Raw genomic sequence first — 21,858 nt, 5'->3', positions numbered from 1 at the left:
TTTGTCTGATTCTCTTGGTTCTGACAACATAGTCAACACTGAAGGGTTATGTATTTAGTTTTAGTTTTAGAGACACGGTGTCTGGCTGTGTTGCCAAGACTGGTCTCTAACTCCTGGGCTCGAGATCTTCCACCTCAGTTTCCTGAGTAGCTGGGGCTACAGGTGTATGTAGTCTCACATCACCAGCACTGTTTTCAACAATTAGATTTTTAGAGTGGCTATAAGAAGCAGTTTCAGCATGAAGTGGGCCATGTATGTCTGAAATCAGTCCTTGAAAATAGCCATTCTCTTTTGATGGACAACCTACCTCTCGTGAGGGGTTTCCTGTGGGTAGTGTGATCTTAGTAGGGCCTCAGTTTGGGGCCTTTTGTTCAATACAAATTGATTTTTTTTTTTTGGCCTCTATTCCATGTGGCACATCCCTACTTCTTGGTTAAAAATAGGCCTTTTTTGAAGGGCATATTGGGAAAAACTCGTTTTAGAAATAACTTATTTCCAGGGGTTAATCTGAGTTTAATGAATTAAATTTTCAAGAAATAGTGATGAAGAATACTGATCTTTGTTAAAATTGAATCAAAAGGGTTCTCTACATCTTGGTTAGGCCTTCATGTCTTCAGAAAGTGTACTTAACTACTTCCTGACATTTTGGGCAAGCCTAAATAAAAGTTGCTTGTGATTCCTTGAGGCTATGCAGAGGCATATAATACCATAAGGCCTAGTCCACCCTCTGTGAAGATCCCCTTATGAAAGTCCAGAAAGGATAATCTTACAAGGGAATAGCAATTTTCAGGGTTGCTGGCTTGGGCTTCTAAACTAATGAAGTTAGGTTATTTTCCCTTCATTTTAGCCGACTGGTGCAGGGGTAGAAGGTATATTTCACCATTTCAATTTAAAAGAACTGTGCAAGGTCAGATTGGGTTCCCCTCGTGTTCTTTTCCGGGACCAGACCCATCCTACTGCCCTCTCTCGGTAGCACTGGAGACTGCAAGAACTCTGATCCCATTTTCAAATCCATGAAGGCCATTTGTTGGGATGTGGCTCTCAGTTAAAGACTGTTTACAGACCAGCTGGGGCTTTTGTCCTGGGGAGGAGCCTGCATCTATAAGCTCCACCCGCTGAGGCCATCAAGTTAGGTAGAAGCTGGGCGGGGACAAGCTGAGCTCCCAATTCAGAGGCCCCTGGGGGCTGAAGGTTGGGGAGAGCTTTTTGGCGCGGCGCCAGGGGTGGAGTAGGGGCCTCTAAGCTTCCTTCCATCTGCCTATGACGTCCTTGGCAGCAGCCTCTCCCGCAGTCTCTCCTGTGTCATTATCTGGACAGAAGGTGGAGCCCCTGAGCTGCTTGTGCTGGTAGTTTGCTCCCAGAAAAGCTGGAATTTGGGGAAATGCTGAGTTACGGGGGTGGGGACACTTCCTCTAGGTCCTGACTCTGGAGTGGGTAAGAAGCTGGCAGAAAAAGCCCTAGGGTACAGGTCAGCCCTTTCTGCTTTGTTTTCTCACGTCACCCGATACAGACCTGGGAACTGAAATCCTAAAGGTCTTTTGCATCCCTCCACCCCTTCCCCCAACACGTTCACGTCCTTCAGCGTTTATCGAGAACCTTCTCCCTCTCAGTAGCTGCAACTATTTGTTTCCTTCCCCCTTTGCCGGCCTCTTCTATCATGCCACCGGAGTGTCAACACAGCTCTCACCTTCCTCCATATTTCTCCTGGTCTGCCCTGTCCTCGCCTCCTCCCTCTCTCCACCCAGAGAAAGCCCCGCCCTTCCCTCCTCCCTCCCCACCCCAGTCTGTCATACAGGGACATCACCCTACAGCAGTTCAGGCTGTGTGGTTCGCAGGAAGCATACACTGGCTTTTTGATTCTTGCTAGTTCCCAGCTCACAGTTTGGGAGGATCCAACAACAATCTTTACGTGAAGTAGGGGCCCAAGGACAGTGAGGAGCTGGGTGGTCCCAGCCTGGAGCTCTGCCAGCCTGACATGGGTGAGTATGGGGACCAGCCCCGGGGAAGGCCTGAGGGATGCCTACTCCCTCCCTGGCTGACTCAGCAGGGGTGGGGCCTAACCTTTGCTCATTTGGGGGTTGAAGGAGAGGAAACAGGACTCTGGGGGATGGGGGGCACAGGGCTCAGCTGGCGAGGCTGCCGACCACGGGATCCTGAGTATGGGCAAGCCCCAGTTCTAAGGAAGAGCCTGAGACGCACCTTAGGCCAGGGCTTTCCCAGCCCCCTCCCCGCCGCCCCGTGGAGGATTGCCCCTGCTCCTCCCCATTTAAGCTGTTGAGATTCAAGGAAATTTTGACAGTACTCACTGCTAGCCCCCACAAAAGTAAAGCCGGCTTTTGGCAGTGCTGGAAGGTCTTTAAAATGCCTCCCCTCCCTCTCATTTTTCTAAGGCCTTTTAAGTCTGTCTTCTCTCCTCCCCAACCTTGACCCACCTTCAGGTGGGGGCTGCACTGAGCAGCTGCTTCCTGTTGCCCCAGAGACTGAAGCAAGGGTGGTGGTGGTTGGGGGAAAACTGAACCAAAGTCGATTCTCATGGTCCCACATCAGCCTCACTAGGGCTGCTATTGATGGCCCCCACACTACAGTCGCTGAGGGCACTGAGTGGGAGGCAGGACTGAGGTTGAGAGGATAGGAGGTTTTTGCCTTCGTGGCTTCCTGATTCCAAAGGCCCCACAGCTGTAGGGATGGGGCCCTGAGGAGCTGAAACACGGGGAACCAGTTCACCTAGTAGGGCGCTGCGCGTGACCCCCAGCAGGCTCGGCCTTGAGTTCCCTCTCCTGCACCCCTAGGCCTCCTAGGAGCCCATGTAGCTCTTTCTGCCTTCCCCGGCCTCTTTTGTGAAGCGGTCTTTGCTCGTGCCCTGGGAGCGCGGGCAGAGCTCTCCCAAGTCCTTCCTTTCGGACCTACCACCATCCCCCACTTCACCGCAGAAGTTTCTGTCTCTTTCTGGGATCTGTTCTCTTCTTCCCATCTGGGATCCTTCCTGGTTCTGGCCCCTAGGAGACGCCACCCGCTATCCTCTCACCCAGTGGATCCTTCGCGACTGCTCTCCTGAGCGGTTGTCCTCACCTCGGTAGCTCCTGCCCCTTTAAGCACCACCTCCTCCCCTCCGCCGCCGCCGGCCCAGGGCTGGGGGAGGAGGCGCCGCCGCCGCCCGGCTCGGCCACCTGCGCCGCTGCCGCCGCCGCCGCCGCCTGCGGCCCGGCCCTGCTCCAGGTGAGGCCCGGCACCCACCTCCAGCTCCGGGGCACCCACCTCCAGCTCCGGGGCACCCACCTCCAGCTCCGGGGCACCCACCTCCAGCTCCGGAGTACCCTGGTGGGCCGTTCCTGCGGTATCCTGCCCCGGGATCCCTGCTGCCCCGGGATTCGGGATCTGACTCTCCCCCTGAGGGAGCTGCCCTTCCTCTCGCCCCTGAACTATCTACTCGCCCATTTTCCCCCTGTCCTCTGCGACCGGAATCCGGAGGCTTCTCACGCCTCTCCGCCATCCTCTCCCGAGTACCTTTCCTATTCTGGGCCCAGGATCTCCCCCTCCCCCGCGCCTTCTTCGCCAGAAAAATCTCCCGCGGTCTGGGTTTCGCCTCCTCCCCTCTGGAACTAGCGCTTTCCCACGCCTTCCTAACCCCAATGGGAGGGGGGATACCCACCCCAACTCCTCTCCTTCCCCGTAGTAAGGGGGGTGGGGGAGCAACATCGATAGCACTATCTGCCCCTGCTCCGCTCAGCCCTTTAAGTTCAGCTAAGTCCCATCTAAACCTTTTCTGTAGTCCTCACCCCACCCTACATCTCCGGGAGCTTGGGGTCCAACCTCAGCACCGCCTACTGAGCCCAGGTGGGAATGGCTCTCCTCTTGGGCCTAGGGTTGGTCGGTGCAGCCTAGGAAGGCCCCTCCCCCGGAACCTGGGAGCTGGGGGCCAGGGCGCTGTCGGAGTCTTGTGCTTCAGGGCCTCAGGGACAGTTGGGAGAGAGTGCGTGGGGAGCTGGGGCTAAATCTCTAAGGGAGTTGGGGCGATGGGGAAGGCAAGAGAAGTCCGGTCTTCTCTGTTCAGATGCAAAGGAAGCCCCCCGACTCCCTAGGAAATAGGGGCTTTCTCTAACTTCCAGGACCACCATAGAGAATCCCATTGAGAAGTTTGGAAACAAGACTGTGAATCTGAGGAGCCACCTCTCGACTTAAAGGGGAGAAGGGGGCCGGGTGGAGTGGTGCTCGCCTGTAATCCCAGTACTTTGGGAGGCCAAGGCAGGCAGATCACTTGAGGTCAGGAGTTCGAAACCAGCCTGGGCAACATGGCAAAACCCTGTCTCTGCAAAATATACAAAAATTAGCCGGTCGTGGTGGCGTGTGCCTGTAATCCCAGCTACTCGGGAGGTTGAGGCACGAGAATCGCTTGAACCTGGCAGGCATAGGTTGCAGCGAGCTGAGATCACCACACTGCATTCCAGCCTGGGCGACACAGCAAGACTGTCTCAAAACAAAACAAACAAACAAACAAAAAACAAAACAAAAAAAAAGTGGGGGAAGAAAGGGAGGAGTATGGTCCTTGTGATGTGTTATGGGAGAATCTAGCCTTCCCAGAATGTAGAGGGGGTGAAGACTTTTGCTTTAACCTGGTCGGGGGGGGTCTAGTTGGAATGGTTACCCGGCTAAGAGCCATCTCCCTGCTAGACAGATCCTGTTAACAGTATGATCCATTCAGCCAGTGAGGGGAAGGGAGGTCTTTAATAATTATCCCACCTCCATTAGAGAATTCCCCCTCCTCCCCCAGTCCAGCTGCGCCCCTAGCTATGCTCTTTCATTTCCCACTCCTCACTTCCAGAATTAGGGGACTGGGTGCCAGGATCTGCTTCAGACTCTTCTAAGTCATGTTTGGAGGGGGTGCTGGGGGGAGGAGAGGGTGTTCAGCAGTGGTGTTTGGGGTTGGATGCCAGGAGTATCTGGTGGGGGAGAGGGAAGGACGTAGAGGGATGCAAACAAATCCCCTTCTCTCTCTTCCTCCTCCCAGCCCCAGCCATCTGGCTACAGAGTGGAGCCAGGCACTGTGGCAGCTGACCCCAGAGTCAGGGAGGTGCCGCAGGAACACAGGGAGGGTGAGAAAGGGGGAGCAGGTGCTAATTTGTCCCTCCCCATTCTCTTCATGAGAAGTCCACTGGCCTGGCTTGAGGGAGGTTCAGCCTATTCCCTGGAGACTCTCCTTACAAGTTGCTGATAAAATGACCATTTGCCCCTTCTCCTTTCTAGTAGCTTCCTGAAGGGAAATGGGTGGGGAAAAGAGAGGTGGGTGGGTGATCAGCCACATCTGATGGGATTGAGGAATGTTTTGGGACATTTGGGGTCAGTCTGCCCTCTGTTGTCTGGATGGGGGGAGAAGCACAGCTGCAGCATGAGGTGACTTCTAGCAGGAAGTAAACATCCAGCTGTTGGGCACACTGTCACCCCAACCTCATCCTTCCTCAGAGCAAGGAAGATCCTGATTAGATGAGATGAGGCGGGGTCTCGTTCAGGGATGAGGATGATTGTAGTCTTTCTGCACCAGATGGGATGAATAGATCCTACCTCGTTTTCTTTTCTAATCCCAAGTGGTCCTCTCCTATCCAACACCCCTCTTCCTAACCGCTCCTGGCTGGAATAAGGCCTAAAGGTTGCCCTGGAGACTAGGCCTGGGGCTCGGAAGGGGTGGGGGCGGTCAGTGGGGCACAGTATAACCGGCTCTTCCGGAGCAGAGTGGAGCCAGCGGCGGGTGTGTGTGGGTGTGGGGAGGGGCGTGGCTACACCCGTCTGACGGGCGCAGGCTCCTCCCCTGCCTGCCCAGTCCCCGACTGGTCCCCTTTAAGATTGGGAGCAGGAGGTAGGATGAGTCTCCCTCATCTGCCCTGGAAAAGGGCAGGGAAGACAAAGGGATACCAGCTTCCTTACCCCCACCCCCATCCCGCCGCCCTTGAGGCGTCAGTTTTATGCGTTTCTTCACCTGCCTTTATTTTTTATTTGGGGATAGAAAGGCATTTCTTAGCAGAAGTTTGCCAGAGCCCTCCTTTCTCCAGAAGGAAGGAAACCTCTCCCCTGAGTGTGACCTCCACTTACTCAGGGACTTGAGGTCAGCAGGCTGTTGGAGGAGTATTCTTTTTTCCCCAAGGTGACCTGTAAATCTGTTGTTTTGACAGGGAGGAGAGAAGGGTTTTGGTTTCCACCTGCCTATTCCCTCCACTGGTAATCTACTTATCTCGAGAGAGGAAAAGAAACCCCCTTAGCCTTCTGTGTCTGTGGCCCACACACTCTGTGAGCCTTTGCTAAAGCTAGCTTCCTTCTTATCCTCTCTGAGCCATTTGTAGTGGGGGGGAGGGGTGGAATCTTTCCCCAAAATTCAGGAAGAGCCCACCCCTCTGTGGAGTAAGAAAATCCAATGTAGAGTGATGGATCTCACCCCCCAACTCTGCCCATTTTTCAGATCTCTTTCCTCCTCAGACCCCCAGAGGAAAACGTATTTATTGACACCCCTCAACTTGGCAGAGTTTCATCATCCCCACTCTGTTGCTTTTCCAGAATATTCAGCAGCCTGAGCTTTGCACAGTTTAGGCAATTGTTTCTAGAACTGCATTGCATTGAATTAAATGGGAATTATCTTGAAGCCTGCAAAGTGTTGAGTTGCAAGGAAAGGAAACTTGGTTTCCTTTCTTGTCATATTTTATCCACTGTTTGACCTTGAGGAAGTCATTGAACCTCTTTGGGTCATAATTTCTTCATTTGATGAAGGAGAGAAGGTTGAACTAGAATTTTTTTTTTTTTTTTTTTTTGAGATGGAGTCTCCCTCTGTCACCCAGGCTGGAGTGCAATGGCGCGATCTCAGTTCACTGCAACCTCCGCCTCCCGGGTTCAAGCAATTCTTTTGCCTCGGCCTCCTGAGTAGCTGAGATTACAGGGCACGCCACCACGCCCAGCTAATTTTTGTATTTTTAGTAGAGACTGGGTTTCATCATGTTGGTCAGGCTGGTCTTGAACTCCTGACATCATGATCCACCTGCCTCGGCCTCCCAAAGTGCCGGAATTACAGGCGTGAGCCACTGCGTCCGGCCTGAACTAGAAATTCTCTAAGCTCTAACATCATATGACACTGTTCTTCATCCTGGTGCCCTGCAGTAGACATTTTAGGTGGCAGCCAAACTCTAGTCCTCTGCTAGATTTTACTTTTCTGAGTTTTCACACAGTTATGTAGCCCTGTCAGAAAAAAATTCCCAGAACCATAGAATGGGTGGACATTTGTGGCATCTTTTTGCTGATTAGTTTTCAGCTTATCCTTTACTTCTCTGACTGCATTTAGGCTACACTCAGGTCTTTGCTGTCTGGTTCCAGAGCCGAACCTTCTTTCCCCCACGCACAGGAATCTTTCCTTTCCGGTGACCAGGGCCCTGCAGATGTCGCCAGGAAAGTGGTGATCCAGGCAGGACCAGGCTGCACTGAAGGGACAGAGGTGAGTGGGTGGCCGACTCTTGCCTCTCCACATCCCTTTACTGAATCGCGCCCTGAGTGACTAACCTTTCTATTTCCACGTTTCCATTACCCTACCTGGGAAATAACTGCTCCCGGAAATTCCCCTGACTCTTACCCCCTACCAGCCTGTTAGAGAAGTGGCACATGCCTTTGGCCCTAGACTTTTGGTCTAGTCTTTTAGGTTAACCTTGGGACTGTGGCATGCCTTTCAGTTTGCCCTGTGTGAAGCAGGACTACTGCCGCCATGAGATGCGGGTGCAGAGGGAGCTGCCAGGTGGGCAAGGTGGCCAGGGTTGCAGGAGACACAGCGGCGCTAGGACCCAGGTCTGGGTCGGAAAGAGAGGATGGCGGGCTTTAGGACCCTGTGGCGGAGGCCGCGTGGGGAGACTCTCCCGGCCGAGGCTTCTCCGCCCCCTCCGGCTCCGACTCACTCCTCCCCCGCCGGCCATGTTGGCTCCTCTCGGGCCCCGCGGTTGAGCCGCGTCCCCCCTCCCCCTTCCCGGACCCCGGGCCCCAGACCCCCTCCCCAGCGGGCGTCTCCACCCCTTCTGGCGCCCAGAGCGCGGCCATGTGAACCGCCTGTACCCCGGGGAGAGACAAGCCCCGAGCCCGGCTGGACGCCGCTGCCTCAGGTTGGTGGGGTCTGTGGCCAGGGGCCTGAGGGGGAGAGAGCCCTGCTTTCATCCGAGGCTTCCCTCGGGGAACGGAGGCTCCAGAGCCGGCTTGAGCCTTGCCGGGGCGGGAAGCCGACGGGAGCTTATTTCCTGCGAGGATCCAACCCGAGGCGAGGGTCTCCTTGCTCTGGGGTCTGGGAGGAGAACAGAGCTGGTGGGGCTGCTGAGGACCCCGGACGGGCCGCGGGGGCAGGAGGAGCTGTAGGGGCTCCCGGCGACAGTGAGGAGGCGGAGAAGCCGCCTGGCTGGTGGAGATGACTCCTGTGGGGGACTTGGGATGGAATCCCCGGGAGGGGCTCCACCTCCTCGGGTGGGGGTGGGGATTGCCTGAGCGCGAGGGGTGGGTGAGGGGGTTCCCTTGGCGGGTTAAACGCTCCGCTTGCGGGGAGCTGGGCATTTTGACTGCGGTGAGTGGAGGGCGGAAGGGGTTTCTAGGGGTCTGAGGGTGTCTCCCTCGGGGAGCGCACCCATTCTCTTGAGCGTGGAGATCAGGAGAGGGCCTTCCTTGCTGAGGGTGGTGCTGCGCTTGGCTCGGCGCCCTCGCGTCCCGGGAGAATCCCCCACTCTGGGGATGGAGGTTGATAGGGCTTCCGCTGAGGCTTTCGAATTTGAGCTGGGCTGAGGGGCAGAAGGGAAGAATAAAGAGGAATTCCTTTTTCCAAGGATATTCCTCACTGAGGGGATCCCCGCTTCCGTGGCAGAAAGATGATACCGCATCATTCCTTTCTTTCCCGGTGTTCCCAGTTTTCAGGAGGAGGCAATGCCAATAGCAGTTGTCCTTTGTAGGGTTTATTGGAGTGAGAGATTTGTCTGCTTTGGGGGACGACGGAGGGGATAGCTTCCACCTCCATCTGTACACAAACAGCCCCTCCCCCAGCCTCCCGCAGGAAGTGGCCGGGAAATGGCAGCTGTGCGTTTGCTGCTGCGTGTCTTGTTGTTTTGAAATGTCCATTTTAGTCAGATTTGGTTTCATTTTCTGAAGCCTTCTGGGCAAGCTTGGATCTTGCCAACCATGTGGTCCGAGAGACCTTTCGTTGGACTTTTTTTTTTTTTTTTTGTAAACTTGTCAACTGGAAGTAGTCAACTTCAGTTGACTCACGTATCCCAATCCCTCCTCCAGAACATCTCTGTCTTCCTGTCTGGTTTCGTTTTGTTTTCCCTTGAGCTAGAGGTCATAGAGAAGCAAACTCAGTTATCTACCAGCGGGGTACACTCTATATAAGTGATGCAAATTCCCTCAGCATAGAGAGCTGTCAGGGAGACTAGAGATCTTTTGTGGCACGAGTAGCTTCTTGGGGTCCTACTTTAGTATAGTTATTATGACAGTTTCTATATTGCAGAGCACCTGAGCGAGTGAGCTTGTGAAGAAGGGTAGATTCTGAGAAATGGACGAAGAGGAAGGGGTGAGGAAGATTTAACTATTAGATGGATTTGTGTGTTGGGGGTAGGGACTGATTTACAGACTGAGATTGGTGAACTCGGTCCTTGGTGGTGATTCTAGCCTAAGGGCAGCCCCTGTGGGAAGCTTGTTATTTGACTAAGGGTGCTGGAGATACTGCCTTCTGCAGAATCAACTAATTAGAATAGTACAGTTAGTTATCATATGACTTACTCTTTAATCCATAAAAGAACGTCTCCCCTCTTATTCTTCTTGGAGATTGGTAAGCTTTTCCTCTGTTCCCTGTAAAGTCTTGTGCCCAGATTTTTTTTTTCTTTCTTTTCACTTGATAATCCCAGGATATTTCTCCTGTAACATATAGTGATGGACTGTGTGCTATGTCCCCAGGCATTTTGTTGCACACTGGATTTGGTTAGGGGCAACAGTTGGCCACAGAATTTTGTTTTTCTTTCTTTTCTTTTTCTTTTTTCTTTTTTTTTTTTCTTTCTTTTTTTTTTTTTTTTTTTTGAGACAGTTTTGCTCTTGTCGCCCAGGCTGGAGTGGTGTGATCTTGTCTCACTGCAACCTCTGCCTCCCGGGTTCAAGCGAGTCGCCTGCCTCAGCCTCCCGAGTAGCTGGGATTACAGGAGCCCGCCACCGCATCCAGCTAATTATTTTATTTTTAGTAGAGATGGGGTTTCATCATGTTGGCCAGGCTGGTCTCGAATTCCTGACCTCAGGTGATCTACCCACCTCGGCCTTCCAAAGTGCAGGGATTACAGGTGTGAGCCACCATACCTGGTCTTCTTTTCTTTTCTTTTCTTTTTTTTCTCTTCTCTTCTCTCTTTTCTTTTCTCTTTCTTTTCTTTTTTTTTTTTTTTTTTTTTTTTGAGACAGGGTCTCACTCCGATGCCCAGGCTGGAGTGCAGTGGCACCATCATAGCTCATTGCAGCCCCAACCTCTTTGGCTCAAGTGATCCTCCCACCTCAGCCCCCTGAGTAGCTGGGACCACAGACACGCACCGCCACACCCGGCTAATTTTTTGTACTTTTTGTAGAGGTGGGGTTTTGCCACTTTGCACAGGCTGGTCTTGAACTCCTGGGCTCAAGTGACCCGCCTGCCTTAACCTCCCAAAGTACTGCAATTACAGGCATGAGCCACCGTGCCCGGCCTATGACACCAGGACCACAGGATTTTCGATTTTGAAAGATAAAATTTTTTTTTTTTTTTTTTTGAGATGGAGTCTCGCTCTGTTGCCCAGGCTGGAGTACAGTGGCACCATCTCGACTCACTGCAACCCTCGCCTCCTAGGTTCAAGTGATCCTCCTGCCTCAGCTCTCCAGTAGCTGGAATTACAGGCATGCGCCATCATGCCTGGCTAATTTTTGTATTTCTAGTAGAGAAGGGTTTCGCCATGTTGGTCAAGCTGGTCTCGAACTCGAACTCAGCCTCCCAAAGTGTTGGGGTTACAGGCGTGAGCCACCGTGCCAAGCCTTGAAAGATAACATTTTAAGATTATTTGGACTATTCTGAAAACTACCTAAGCCTGTCATTTAAATCATCTTTTCACTATTTATTTTCCAGGCAAAAACCCCTCCCACCTAGATGAAGATCCCTAGATTAAAGATCCAGTATGGGAGCAGATAAACACTTATGATTGTGTGAAAGTGGCATCATCACTAGTAAGATAGCATCATTGCTCTTCTCACTGGGGCTGTTGGGGTTTTTGATATTCTGGAAACAGTAAAAAGAAGTCCATCTGATGTCAGCATCCTTTTTCTTGCCCCTGATTAGTTCCTTTAAGTTGCTGTCTGATGGGGTTGATTTGATGCTGATTTTAAGTTCCCCTTTTTTCAGCCTTTGCTTACCTGAATTGGCACTTGACAGAACAGCAAGTTGATTTTCCCTGTTGGGGGTTAAAAGAGTAAAGAAAGGAGAAATAACTACTCTTGAGTCTTTGGACTTTTAAAAGAAAAGCTGATTTTGAGAAAATAGTGATTTCATTTGATACATGATTGAATTGGGAGCTGAATGAAGCAAACCTTTCATGGCCTTCTTATAAAATGGGTGCATTTTTCTGTCAGAGAAATATATTTCTTAATATTTCAAGCTTCTCGATGAAAGAAAAAAATCTGAGGTGTAAAGAGAGCTGTATGGGCTGACCCCAGAGCCAGTCTAGAATGAAAGGTTCATCTTGTAGTCTTGCGGCTCTGGAATCAAGTATTACTAGGAGAGAAACAAAGCTTGTTAGGGTTACTGACAGTGTCTTCCTGCTGTTGACCTTTCTTGTCACCACTGAAGAGGTCAAGCACCAAACTGCTATTTTTACTGCTAAAACAGTATAGAAGTTAGTCATTGATAATGATGTTTGACCTTGTGTGAGATGTATCAAGAGCAGCAATAATGCCAAGTATAAAATTTGAGATAATTCCTGGGGCAAATAATCTTGGTTTGTTTCTTAGGATGTTGGTGTCCTCATATGCCTTATATATAGCCCAAGATGAATAGTTTCTCAGTATTATCTCATGTGGGTCAGTAGGACTATTTTTCACCAGCTTGTTATTGTCAGTCTGCCTAATTTTGAAATTTAAAAAATTGTGCAAAACAAAAAAGCCCATCTTTGAAGATATCTGATACTTTGAAGATACTGTCACTAGCAGTAAAAGTAGCATTGGCTTAGTGTTTTGTCTTTTCTCCTCATTAAAGAGAACAGTTATTATGGGGGCATTTTGCAGACTAAAATACTGTAATCTTGCCAAAAATTTACCAAAGAAAGGAAGAAGTTTTTAAGAGATAGATGGTCTTCCTACTTTTAGTCTTTTGAGGTTGGACTCTGTAACCTGCCTCATGAATGGGGTCCTTAACCTGCCTGCTTAGTTCATTTTTGGGGGTGGAAAGGGTAGAGTCCTTAACTGTTAGAGTTTAAATTCTGGCCGGGTGCAGTGGCTCAGCCTGCAATCCCAGCTCTTTGGGAGGCTGAGGCGGGTGGATTGCCTGAAGTCAGGAGGTCAAGACCAGCCTGACCAACATGGTGAAACCCTGTCTCTAGTAAAAATATGAAAATTAGCTGGGCATGATGGCAGGTGCCTGTAATCCCAGCTACTTGGGAGGCTGAGGCAGGAGAATTGCTTGAACCGGGGAGATGGAGGTTGCAGTGAGCAGAGATTGTGCCACTGCACCCCAGCCTGGGCAACAGAGCAACACTGTCTCAAAAAATAAATAAATAAATAAATAAATTCTAAGAAACAATCAGAGCTGAAAGAGGGAAATAACCTTAATATAACCTCTGGACTGTGGCTTTTAGTGTCCTGCAATTTCAGAGGCATTCCTGGTCTTCTGAGAGTAAAATGACCAGAAATGTGGCAGAAAACTTAACCTGTAGTTTCTTTAATTAACAAATATATAAAAACCTATTATATGCCTCGAGTGTTCAGTTAAACCAAGCAGAACGTTTTATTAATTCAGAGCTTACATTTATTTATTTTTTTGTTTGGTTGAGAACAGTGATGCGATCATAGGCCACTGCAGCCTCCAGGTCTTAGACTCAAATAATCCTCCCACCTCAGCCTCCAGAGAACCTGGCACTACAGGCATATGCCACCACACCTAGCTAATTTATTGGCTTTTTACATTATCAGTTCTTCCCTATTTTCAGGCCTTATTTTCTTCAAGGAATGGCTATTTTAAGTACGTCAAGATTTGAGGCCTTTCTTCTCTCTTGAAATTTTTATCTCTGTGAAGAATGAAGCTGAGTTTTTTTTTGTTCTCTGAAAATAGTAAGAGCAAAGCCCATGACCTTCATTGGATGAGTAAGCTGGTAGTGGCAGAAAAGGTAGATTTACTCATTCATTTCTTCAGTCCATGGACTCAACAAATATTTCCTTTGGTTCTTTTGAATACTTAGCACTAAATTAGGTGCTGGAGATATAATGGTGGAACTTATATCCAACTGATGCTGTGGAACCGACATAATGTAGAAGAAATAAGGACAGAGAACAGTCATTTTTGAATTCTTCTGAACAGCCTGGATGTGACAGTTTTCTCTGAGTAGCCCTCTCTTAGTATAATCTTCCTTCTTTCATTATCTTTGTTCTGCCTCACTTGGAGTCCTGACTAGGGAAGGTAGTTAAGGAGAGGATGGATATTTTGAGCCTCAGTCAGTATATGATATAGTTTGTCCAAGTCAGAGTTCAAAGGAAGCTTGTTACCAGGGCACTCAGAATGGGTTATCATGATTGGAGAAGAGGGCATATTTATTCTGTGGCTTGGTACTTGGAATTTTTTTTTTCTTAATGTAGAGAATGGGGTCTCACTATGTTGCGCAGGCCAGTCTTGAATTCCTGGCCTCAAGTGATCCTGCTGAGGTTATAGGCATAAGCCACCTCTCCCAGCCTACGTGGAGCTCTTATTGGTGGAAGAAGATGGCTTAGCCAGGGAGACGAGGTTTTTAGATACAAAAGCCAAAGCATCCTCATTTGCAGTGTCAGGAACTGGGAACAGTGAAAACTTGGAACTTTCCCAAGGTGTGGGCAGGAATGGGACAGCTTTTACATTAGAACAGGGTTTCTCAGCCTTGGCACTATTGATATGTGGGCCAGATAATATCTTCGTTGTCGGGTGGGGGGAGCGCTGTCCTGTGTGTTGAAGGATGCCTAGCAGCATCTTTGGCTTCTGCTTACTAGATGCCAGTAGCACATACCTTCAGAGATTACTAAATGTCCCCTACGGGGCAGAATTGCCCCGATGAGAACCTCTGCATTAGAGTGTGGTGGGTAATCCAGAGATGTGTAGAGTTAAGAAATATCCTTCATGATGTTCACAATTACAAAGCTAAAATGTAGTGGTGTGATTTTTACTCTAGAATTTGCCTTTGCTGTTTAGTCAAGATAAACATTTGAAATCTCTCTCACCTCCCCACCCCATTTGTGAGATTTGGGTGTACTCCATGAGAAGAATGAACCGAAGAGCTGCAGGGACCACTGCAATATCCAGCTGAAGGGTGTTAATGTGTCTTATTGTCCCGGGGGGTAGCCTCAGAGGCTGGAGGGTTAGAATTGGTCAGGGAGGACACCTGTAACAGTGTTGAAATATATAATATTTATTTCAACACTTTGTGCATTGTCAGCCTTTTTCTTTTTTTTTTTTTTGAGACGGAGTCTCTGTCACCCAGACTGGAGTGCAGCGGCGCGATCTCGGCTCACTGCAACCTCTGCCTTCCAGGTTCAAGCCATTCTCCTGCCTCAGCCTCCCGAGCAGGTGGGACTACAGGCGCCTGCCACCACGCCTGGCTAATTTTTTGTATTTTTAGTAGAGACAGGGTTTCACCGTGTTAGCCAGGATGGTCTCGATCTCTTGACCTCGTGATCCGCTCATCTCGGCCTCCCAAAGTGCTGGGATTACGCAAGCCACTGCTCCCGGTGTTGTCAGCCTTTTTCTATTAAACTATGTCACAGGCCCACAGGGTAGCAGCTCTTTGATTGGAACTGGGAGAAAAGCAACCTATTCGACCCTGTGGGGAGGGCTTTATTGCTTTAAGCTTATAGGGCAATGTCCCTTACTCTTATAAATGAAACATAGGAGCTCTTAAAAGATCCATTTATGTACAGCTGGGACTGGGCTGGGTGCTTGCATGAATGTACTTCCTGGTATGAGAGTCATCTGCTACTCTAGGGGTTGGGCACTAGCTGATTTCTTTTCTCAGTTGGCGAAAATCCTATTAGTTCAAAGGGAGATAGTCTCCTTTGCTTTACTGTTCTTACTAGCTCTGGATGGGAGGACAGAGTTTACCTTTAGGGTTTATTGTGAAAACCATCTTGAGTAGGAAGGTTAAAATGAAATAAACCTAGGTTTATTGTTGAGAGGAGGTGTTCACATTTTTTTTGTATTCCCATACTGTGACATAATTAATTTCCATATTTAAGTGACATCTGAAATCAGGAGTCAAATTGTATATGAGGAAGTCTGGCTGGATCATCCCTAGTTTTAAATTATATTTAGATTATATGTAGACCGTTTAGACCTGATTATCTTTTTTTTTGGGAGATAGAGTGTTGCTCTGTCACCCAGGCTGGAGTGCAATGGTGCCATCTCAGCTCACTGCAACCTCCATCTCCTGGATTCAAGCAATTCTCCTGTCTCAGCCTCCTGAGTAGCTGGGATTACAGGTGCCCGCCACCACACCCAGCTAATTTTTTGTAATTTTAATAGAGATGGGGTTTCGCCATGTTGGCCAGGCTGGTCTCGAACTCTTGACCTCAGGTGATCCACCTGCCTTGGCCTCCCAAAGTGCTGGGATTACAGGCGTGAGCCACTGCGCCCGGCCAGGCCTGATTATCTTTTTGAAAACTACACAGTCTTTTACCATTTATCTAATAATAGTAACTAATGTAGTCCTGGTAAAGTGGCTCACACCTGTAATCCCAGCACTTTGGGAGGCCAAGGTGGGAGAATTGCTTGAGGCCAGGAATTTGAGACCATCATGGGCAACATAGCGAGACCCTGTGTCTACAAAAAAATTTAGAAATTAGCCAGGTGTGGTGGTGAGCACCTGTAGTCCTAGCTACTTGGGAAGCTGAGGCAGGAGGATCACTAGAGCCCAGGAGTTCCAGGCTGCAGTGAGCTGTGATCATGCCACTGCACTCCACTCTGGATGACAGAGTGAGACTCTGTCTCAAGAAGAAGAAAAAAAAAACTAACGTTTATGGAGTGCTTGCTGGATGACAGACAATGTGCTGGGGCTCTAATTTAGATTTTCTCATTTCATCCTCACCAGTCCTTAAAAGTGGGTACAAAAATTGTTACAGATGATGAAACTTAGGCCCAGCAAGTATAAGTAACTTGTCCAAGGTTAAACAGCTAGCTAGTAAATAGTAGAGTTGGGATTTGAACCTGGACCCCACTACATTGTGCTGACCACATTGCACAGCCACAAAGACAATTTTATGTGTCTAGGAAGCTTCTTGTAAATGAAGTGGTTGTGGTTCTGATGACAGTTCAGAAGAGACAGGTGGAGAAACCGATCTCACATACTAGATAACTTCCCGTTCTTTTTACTTCTCTGATTTCTGTGAGCCATCGACATGTTGTTATTAATATTTACAAAAACAGGATATGCTGTGCTTTTCCAGAGCAGCAGAGAGGCTGTCACAGCTTTGTTCTTGGATTCAAATAGAGAATGGAAAAATGAACTGTGACCCTTCATTGAGGAGGATATAGTCCACTGCACATAGGATGGAAATTGCATGTGTCCTCTACACCAGGGGAGGTGTACAAAAAACTGGGGAGAGGAGAGGTGAGGATCAGATGAAAGTGGCCCTCTAGGCATAGTATTTCCAGGACTTCTGAAGTGAAGAATGTCCTCCTTGCTCTGTGGTATGAGCTTTGGAAGGAACCTAACTAGAGACTAAGGAATGAACTTTCCTTTAATTCTTGCACTTCAGAAGGATTATTATCTCATGATGCTTATTTTTCAGACCCCCTACTGCTGAGGAGTAGCTGTTAACTATACTAGGGAAATCCTGACTGGGCACAGTGGCTCATGGCTGTAATCCCAGCACATTGGGAGGCTGTGGTGGGTCAATCACTTGAGGTCAGGAATTCGAGACCAGCCTGGCCAACATGGTGTAACCCCGTCTCTACTAAAAAGACAAAAAATTATCTGGGCGTGTTGGCGGGTGCCTGTAATCCCAGCTGCTGGGGAGGCTGAGGCAGGAGAATCGCTTGAACCTGGGAGGCGGAGGTTGCAGTGAGCCGAGATCACACCCTTGCACCCCAGCATGGGCAACGAGAGGGAAACTCTGTCTCAAAAAAAAAAAAAAGGGAAATCCTGGAGGGCCCTGTGTGTTTTGTTTGTTTGTTTGTTTTGTTTTGTTTTGTTTTGAGACAGGGTTTCGCTCTGTCACCCAGGCTGGAATGCAATGGCATGATCTTGGCTCACTGCAATCTCTGCTTCCCAGGCTCAAGCGATCCTCCTGCCTCAGCCTCCCAAGTAGCTGGGACTGCAACTGCTCACCACCATGCCTGGCTAACCTGGGGTCTTTTCACTATAAAGACTCCATTTTTTCACTGATGCATAGCAGGTTTAGGTCTGCTACTTAATTTAGAGCAAGTTTGTCCAACCCACCCAGGACAACTTTGAATCTGGCCCAATACCAATTTGTAAACTTTCTTAAAACATAACATGGAGATTTTTTTGTGTGTGTGTTTTTTTTTTTTTTTAAAAGCTCATCAGCTCTCATTAGTGTATTTTTTTGTGTGGCCCAAGACAGTTCTTCCAGTGTGGTCCAGGGAAGCCAAAAGATTGGACACCCCTATTTAGACTAAAGATGAGATATCCTATATGGGAGATAAGTCCTAAAAACTTTTTCCCTTAAATCAACAAAATGCAAATTGCTTTTAGTTTTTAGAGATGGGGTCTTGCTATGGTGCATAGGCTGGATTTGCACTTTTGGGCTCAAGTAATCTTCCTGCCTCATCCTCCTGAGCAGCTGAGACTACAGGCAGGAACCACCATGCTCAGCTAACTTTTTTATTTTTTGTGGAGACAGAGCCTTGCTATGTTTCCCAAGCTGGTCTTGATCTCCTGACCTGAAGCAATCCTCCTGCTTCAGCCTCCTGAAGCACTAGGATTACAGGCATGAGCCACCATGGTTGGCCTATTTTTATTTTTAAAATTTCAGTTAAAATTGATTAAGATACAGACAATTCCCACATACTATGCAGGGTTTATATATCATGCTCAGAATTATATTATATTCACATTTATACTAGTGGTATCTAATTTTAGTAATGTAGCATATTTATGAATGTAACTCTTGCAGACTTTGGCCAGTGGGCGTATATATTCTTTTCTTTTCTTTTTTTGTTTTTTTTGAGACAGGGTCATGCTCTGTCACCCAGGCCGGAGTGCAGTTTCATGATCATGGTTCACTGCAGCTTTGACCTCCTGAGCTCAGGTGATCCTTCTGCCTTAGCCTCTCGAGTAAGCTAGGACCACAGGTGTGCCCCACCACACCCTGCTACTTTTTTTTTTTTTGAGATGAAGTCTCGCTCTTGTTCCCCAGGCTGGAGTGCAATGGCATGATCTCCGCTCACTGCAACCTCCGTCTCCCAGGTCCAAGCAATTCTCCTGCCTCAGCCTCCCGAGCAGCTGGGATTACAGGTGCCTGCCACCACGCCCGGCTAATTTTTGTATTTTTTAGTAGAGGTAGGGTTTCACCATGTTGGCCAGGCTGGTCTCAAACTCCTGACCTCAGGTGATCCGCCTGAAGTGCTGGGATTTCAGGTGTGAGCCACCGCGCCCAGCCTTCACACCCTGCTACTTTTAAAATGTTTTGTAGAGATCGGTCTCACCATGTTATCCAGCTTGGTCTTAAACTCTTAGCCTCAAATAGTCCTCCTGCTTTGGTTTCCAAAGTATTGGGATTATAGGTGTGAACCACTATGCCAGGCCTCATCATATATGTACTTAACCAGTGTATTCATTCTTTTTCTTTTTTTTTTTTGAGATGGAGTTTCACTCGTCGCCCAGGCTGGAGTGCAATGGCGCAATTTCGGCTCACGGCAACCTCTGCCTTGCAGGTTCAAATGATTCTCCTTCCTTAGCCTCCTGAGTAGCTGGGATTACAGGCGCCTGTTACCACACCCAGCTAATTTTTGTATTGTTAGTAAAGACAGGGTATTACCATGTTGGTCAGGCTGGTCTCGAACTCCTGACCTCAGGTGAGCCACTGTACCCGTCCTGAATTCTTCTCTTTTTTAAAATGTAGTAACATAATTCAAGGAGTTGCTTTTTCTGTATCAAGACAGATTATGTTTCTCACATATCAAGTTGGTATGCACTAGGATATCACAAGAATCCAATTGATATGTTAGACTTTATCAATAATTCTGGCTTCTGCTTGCTTTGTTTTCTTTCCTCTGTCAAAGTTAAATTCATTCCGATCAAGGGCTTCTCATCATGCTTAGTAGTATTCAGAAAGGGTGAAAAACTTTTTAGCCATACCTCAATGAGCCATTGCACTTTACAAATATAAGTATCTTGCTATTTTCTCTGTGACCCTTTCTTTATATTTAAGCCACAAAACTAAAACATTGGGAAATAACCATAATAGACATAACAGAATAATATTTTTTGGGATACCCTCATATTTAATCAATTTTCCACTGCTGACATTTTTCTGACCTGTGTTCTTGGGGAGCATAAAGAGTAGAAGTATTGCTGGATGATTTGAGGTTTGCCATTATGATCACCTTTCTGAAATGTATTCTCCTTTTCAAATCCCTTTACTAATGTAACTACTATCTTGAGATGTCTAGGGCTATGGATAGGATAATTAGAAATTATGTTTAGCTCAAGTTTAATAATGAAACAAACAGTGTTTATCAAATATGCTTTTCTGTCAAAAAGATGGCTTTGAGAACCTTTTGTGGGCCTGGGAGGGAGACTTTACCTTGAGGATAAAAACAAAAGGATGGAGAATGTTAAGTGTTACAGTAGAGGGCTAATATCTAATATAGAAGGGTAACCTGGGCTGAGTGGGGCTTACACAGAGGGAAGACTCCTCCAGGCTTGTATCTTGGTTTTTTTCGCTAACTTGTTTTGTTTTTTAATCTACAAAGCTGGCTTTAAAAGACTATTTTCATAGGGTCATTGCTCAGGCTAGAGGCATATTTTCTCCTTCTCTTTTCTTAGCTTGTACCTTCCCTCACACAGTACTTAGGTAGGAGAAGGGTAAGTAGGTGGAGGGGAGGGGTCATTCCCCCTGGAAGATTCCAGGTGACATAACTTTGTTTAACCGCCAGTATTTTTTTTCCCCTCTCTCTCCCCTCCTGCAGAAATGGAGGCAAACGACCATTTTAACTTTACTGGCCTTCCCCCTGCACCTGCTGCCTCAGGACTGAAACCCTCTCCTTCCTCAGGGGAGGGCCTCTACACTAACGGGTCTCCCATGAACTTCCCCCAGCAAGGGAAAAGTGAGTGTGAGGGCTGCTTGGCCTGGGGAGGGAATGGGCATCATCCCTTTAGGGCAGATTCACGGGGGGATATTTTGCTCTACTTTGCTGCTGGAGAGAAATCAACTTTTAAGAACAAGTTCTAGAGTTTTTTGGAAACATTTTTTATATTGACTTAAGGTTGGAAGAGATCAGAAAAACCCACTGGCTTTTTCATCTTAGCCTGTTCTTCTGTCAGCCCTGTTCCCCTGGCTGCTGACAGAGCAGTGAGGTGGCTACTGCTGCTGATAACCAGGTTGGACCCATGAGAGAGATAAAGTGCTAGTGTTCTAAGAAGCTGTTTTTAGAGGTTAGGGAAGCTACACTGGGCCAGGACTGAGAGTTGAATGAAGTTTGCAGTGTATTTCCTTTTAGTTTGTACATCAGAGAAAGGCGGATGCTAGAAGTACTTATTCCACCTTCTGTCCTTGGATGGAAGGTAGGGACAAGGGAAAGTTTAATGCTTACCTAGTTCCCCAGAGAGAAGTTCATAATTCCATATGGAGGTGTTGCTGCCAGGATTGGGTCTTTTCCTGGATTTGGCTTACCAGTTGCTCTGTACCATGACTCGCCAGGTACCTCTATAATCTTGCTTGGGTTTCAAGTCCTTTATACTTGGAAGCAGAGAGAAGCCCACATGCTTCCCTCCTTTCTTGCAGCAGAAAAATACTGCTACTTCTCCCTCCGATCCTCTCGAAGAGGGTTGCAGATGGCAGAAGCTCCCTTATTTGATTGGATTCCACCCTACCCTCAAGCTTCATTAATATCTTGGTTCTTTTTGATTGATTGTCCTCCATCCCAGAGGTTGCCATTGATATTGAGAGCTGAATTCTACAGTACTGCATGCAAAGTTCCCCCCCACACCCCCAGCTGGCATATTACCTTCCAATGCCTATACGGAAGGGCCAAGCCCAGCCTTCTGAGCTGGGTTCTTGTCGCTGTGGTGACTGCAAATTCTATTCTTAGCCCAGCACAAAGTGCTGGATCTGCATGTGCCAGTGAGGTGGAGGTTGTTCCTTTTGGTACCACTGTGGGGCCAAATAGGCACTGGGGAAAGGGGGCCCCTGGAGAATTCAGTCATGCCCCTCCAAGGAAAGAAATCCCCTAGGGAATGAGAGTAGGGCAGAATGCAAGTCACTGTAGGGAGTCTGCAAACAGTTTCATTTAATTAAAAACAAAAAAGGCCAGGCGTGGTGGCTCATGCCTGTAATCCCAGCACTTTGGGAGGCCGAGGCAGGTGGATTACGAGGTCAAGAGATAAGACCATCCTGGCCAACACGGTGAAACCCCGTCTCTACTAAAAATACAAAAATTAGCCGCACGTGGTG

General features: G+C 48.3%; 1 protein-coding gene across 25 annotated transcripts in view; it reads left to right on the top strand.

The window, feature by feature from the left end:
• The first annotated feature begins 1,294 nt into the window (after positions 1-1,294).
• Positions 1,295-21,858, top strand: part of BAZ2A (bromodomain adjacent to zinc finger domain 2A) — a 40,640-nt gene continuing 20,076 nt past the window's right edge. For 4 of the 25 annotated variants that reach the window (XM_054528095.1, XM_063711838.1, XM_054528089.1 and 1 more), the window contains exons 1-2: positions 19,050-19,117; positions 20,375-20,512. In XM_054528095.1, coding sequence (XP_054384070.1) covers positions 20,377-20,512 — 136 coding nt within the window. In that variant the 5' untranslated portion in view covers positions 19,050-19,117; positions 20,375-20,376. Of the gene's footprint in view, positions 1,435-1,786; positions 1,980-3,142; positions 3,217-7,375; positions 7,466-7,946; positions 8,118-8,598; positions 9,563-11,122; positions 11,221-14,688; positions 14,795-18,421; positions 18,493-19,044; positions 19,118-20,374; positions 20,513-21,858 lie in introns of those variants that run through there. The other 21 variants (XM_063711840.1, XM_063711839.1, XM_063711834.1 and 18 more) reach the window with 18 other exon arrangements.

This window comes from Pongo abelii, chromosome 10, assembly GCF_028885655.2.
Source record: "Pongo abelii isolate AG06213 chromosome 10, NHGRI_mPonAbe1-v2.0_pri, whole genome shotgun sequence".
Lineage (NCBI taxonomy): Eukaryota > Metazoa > Chordata > Mammalia > Primates > Hominidae > Pongo > Pongo abelii.
This window is presented reverse-complemented; position numbering and strand designations above follow the sequence as displayed.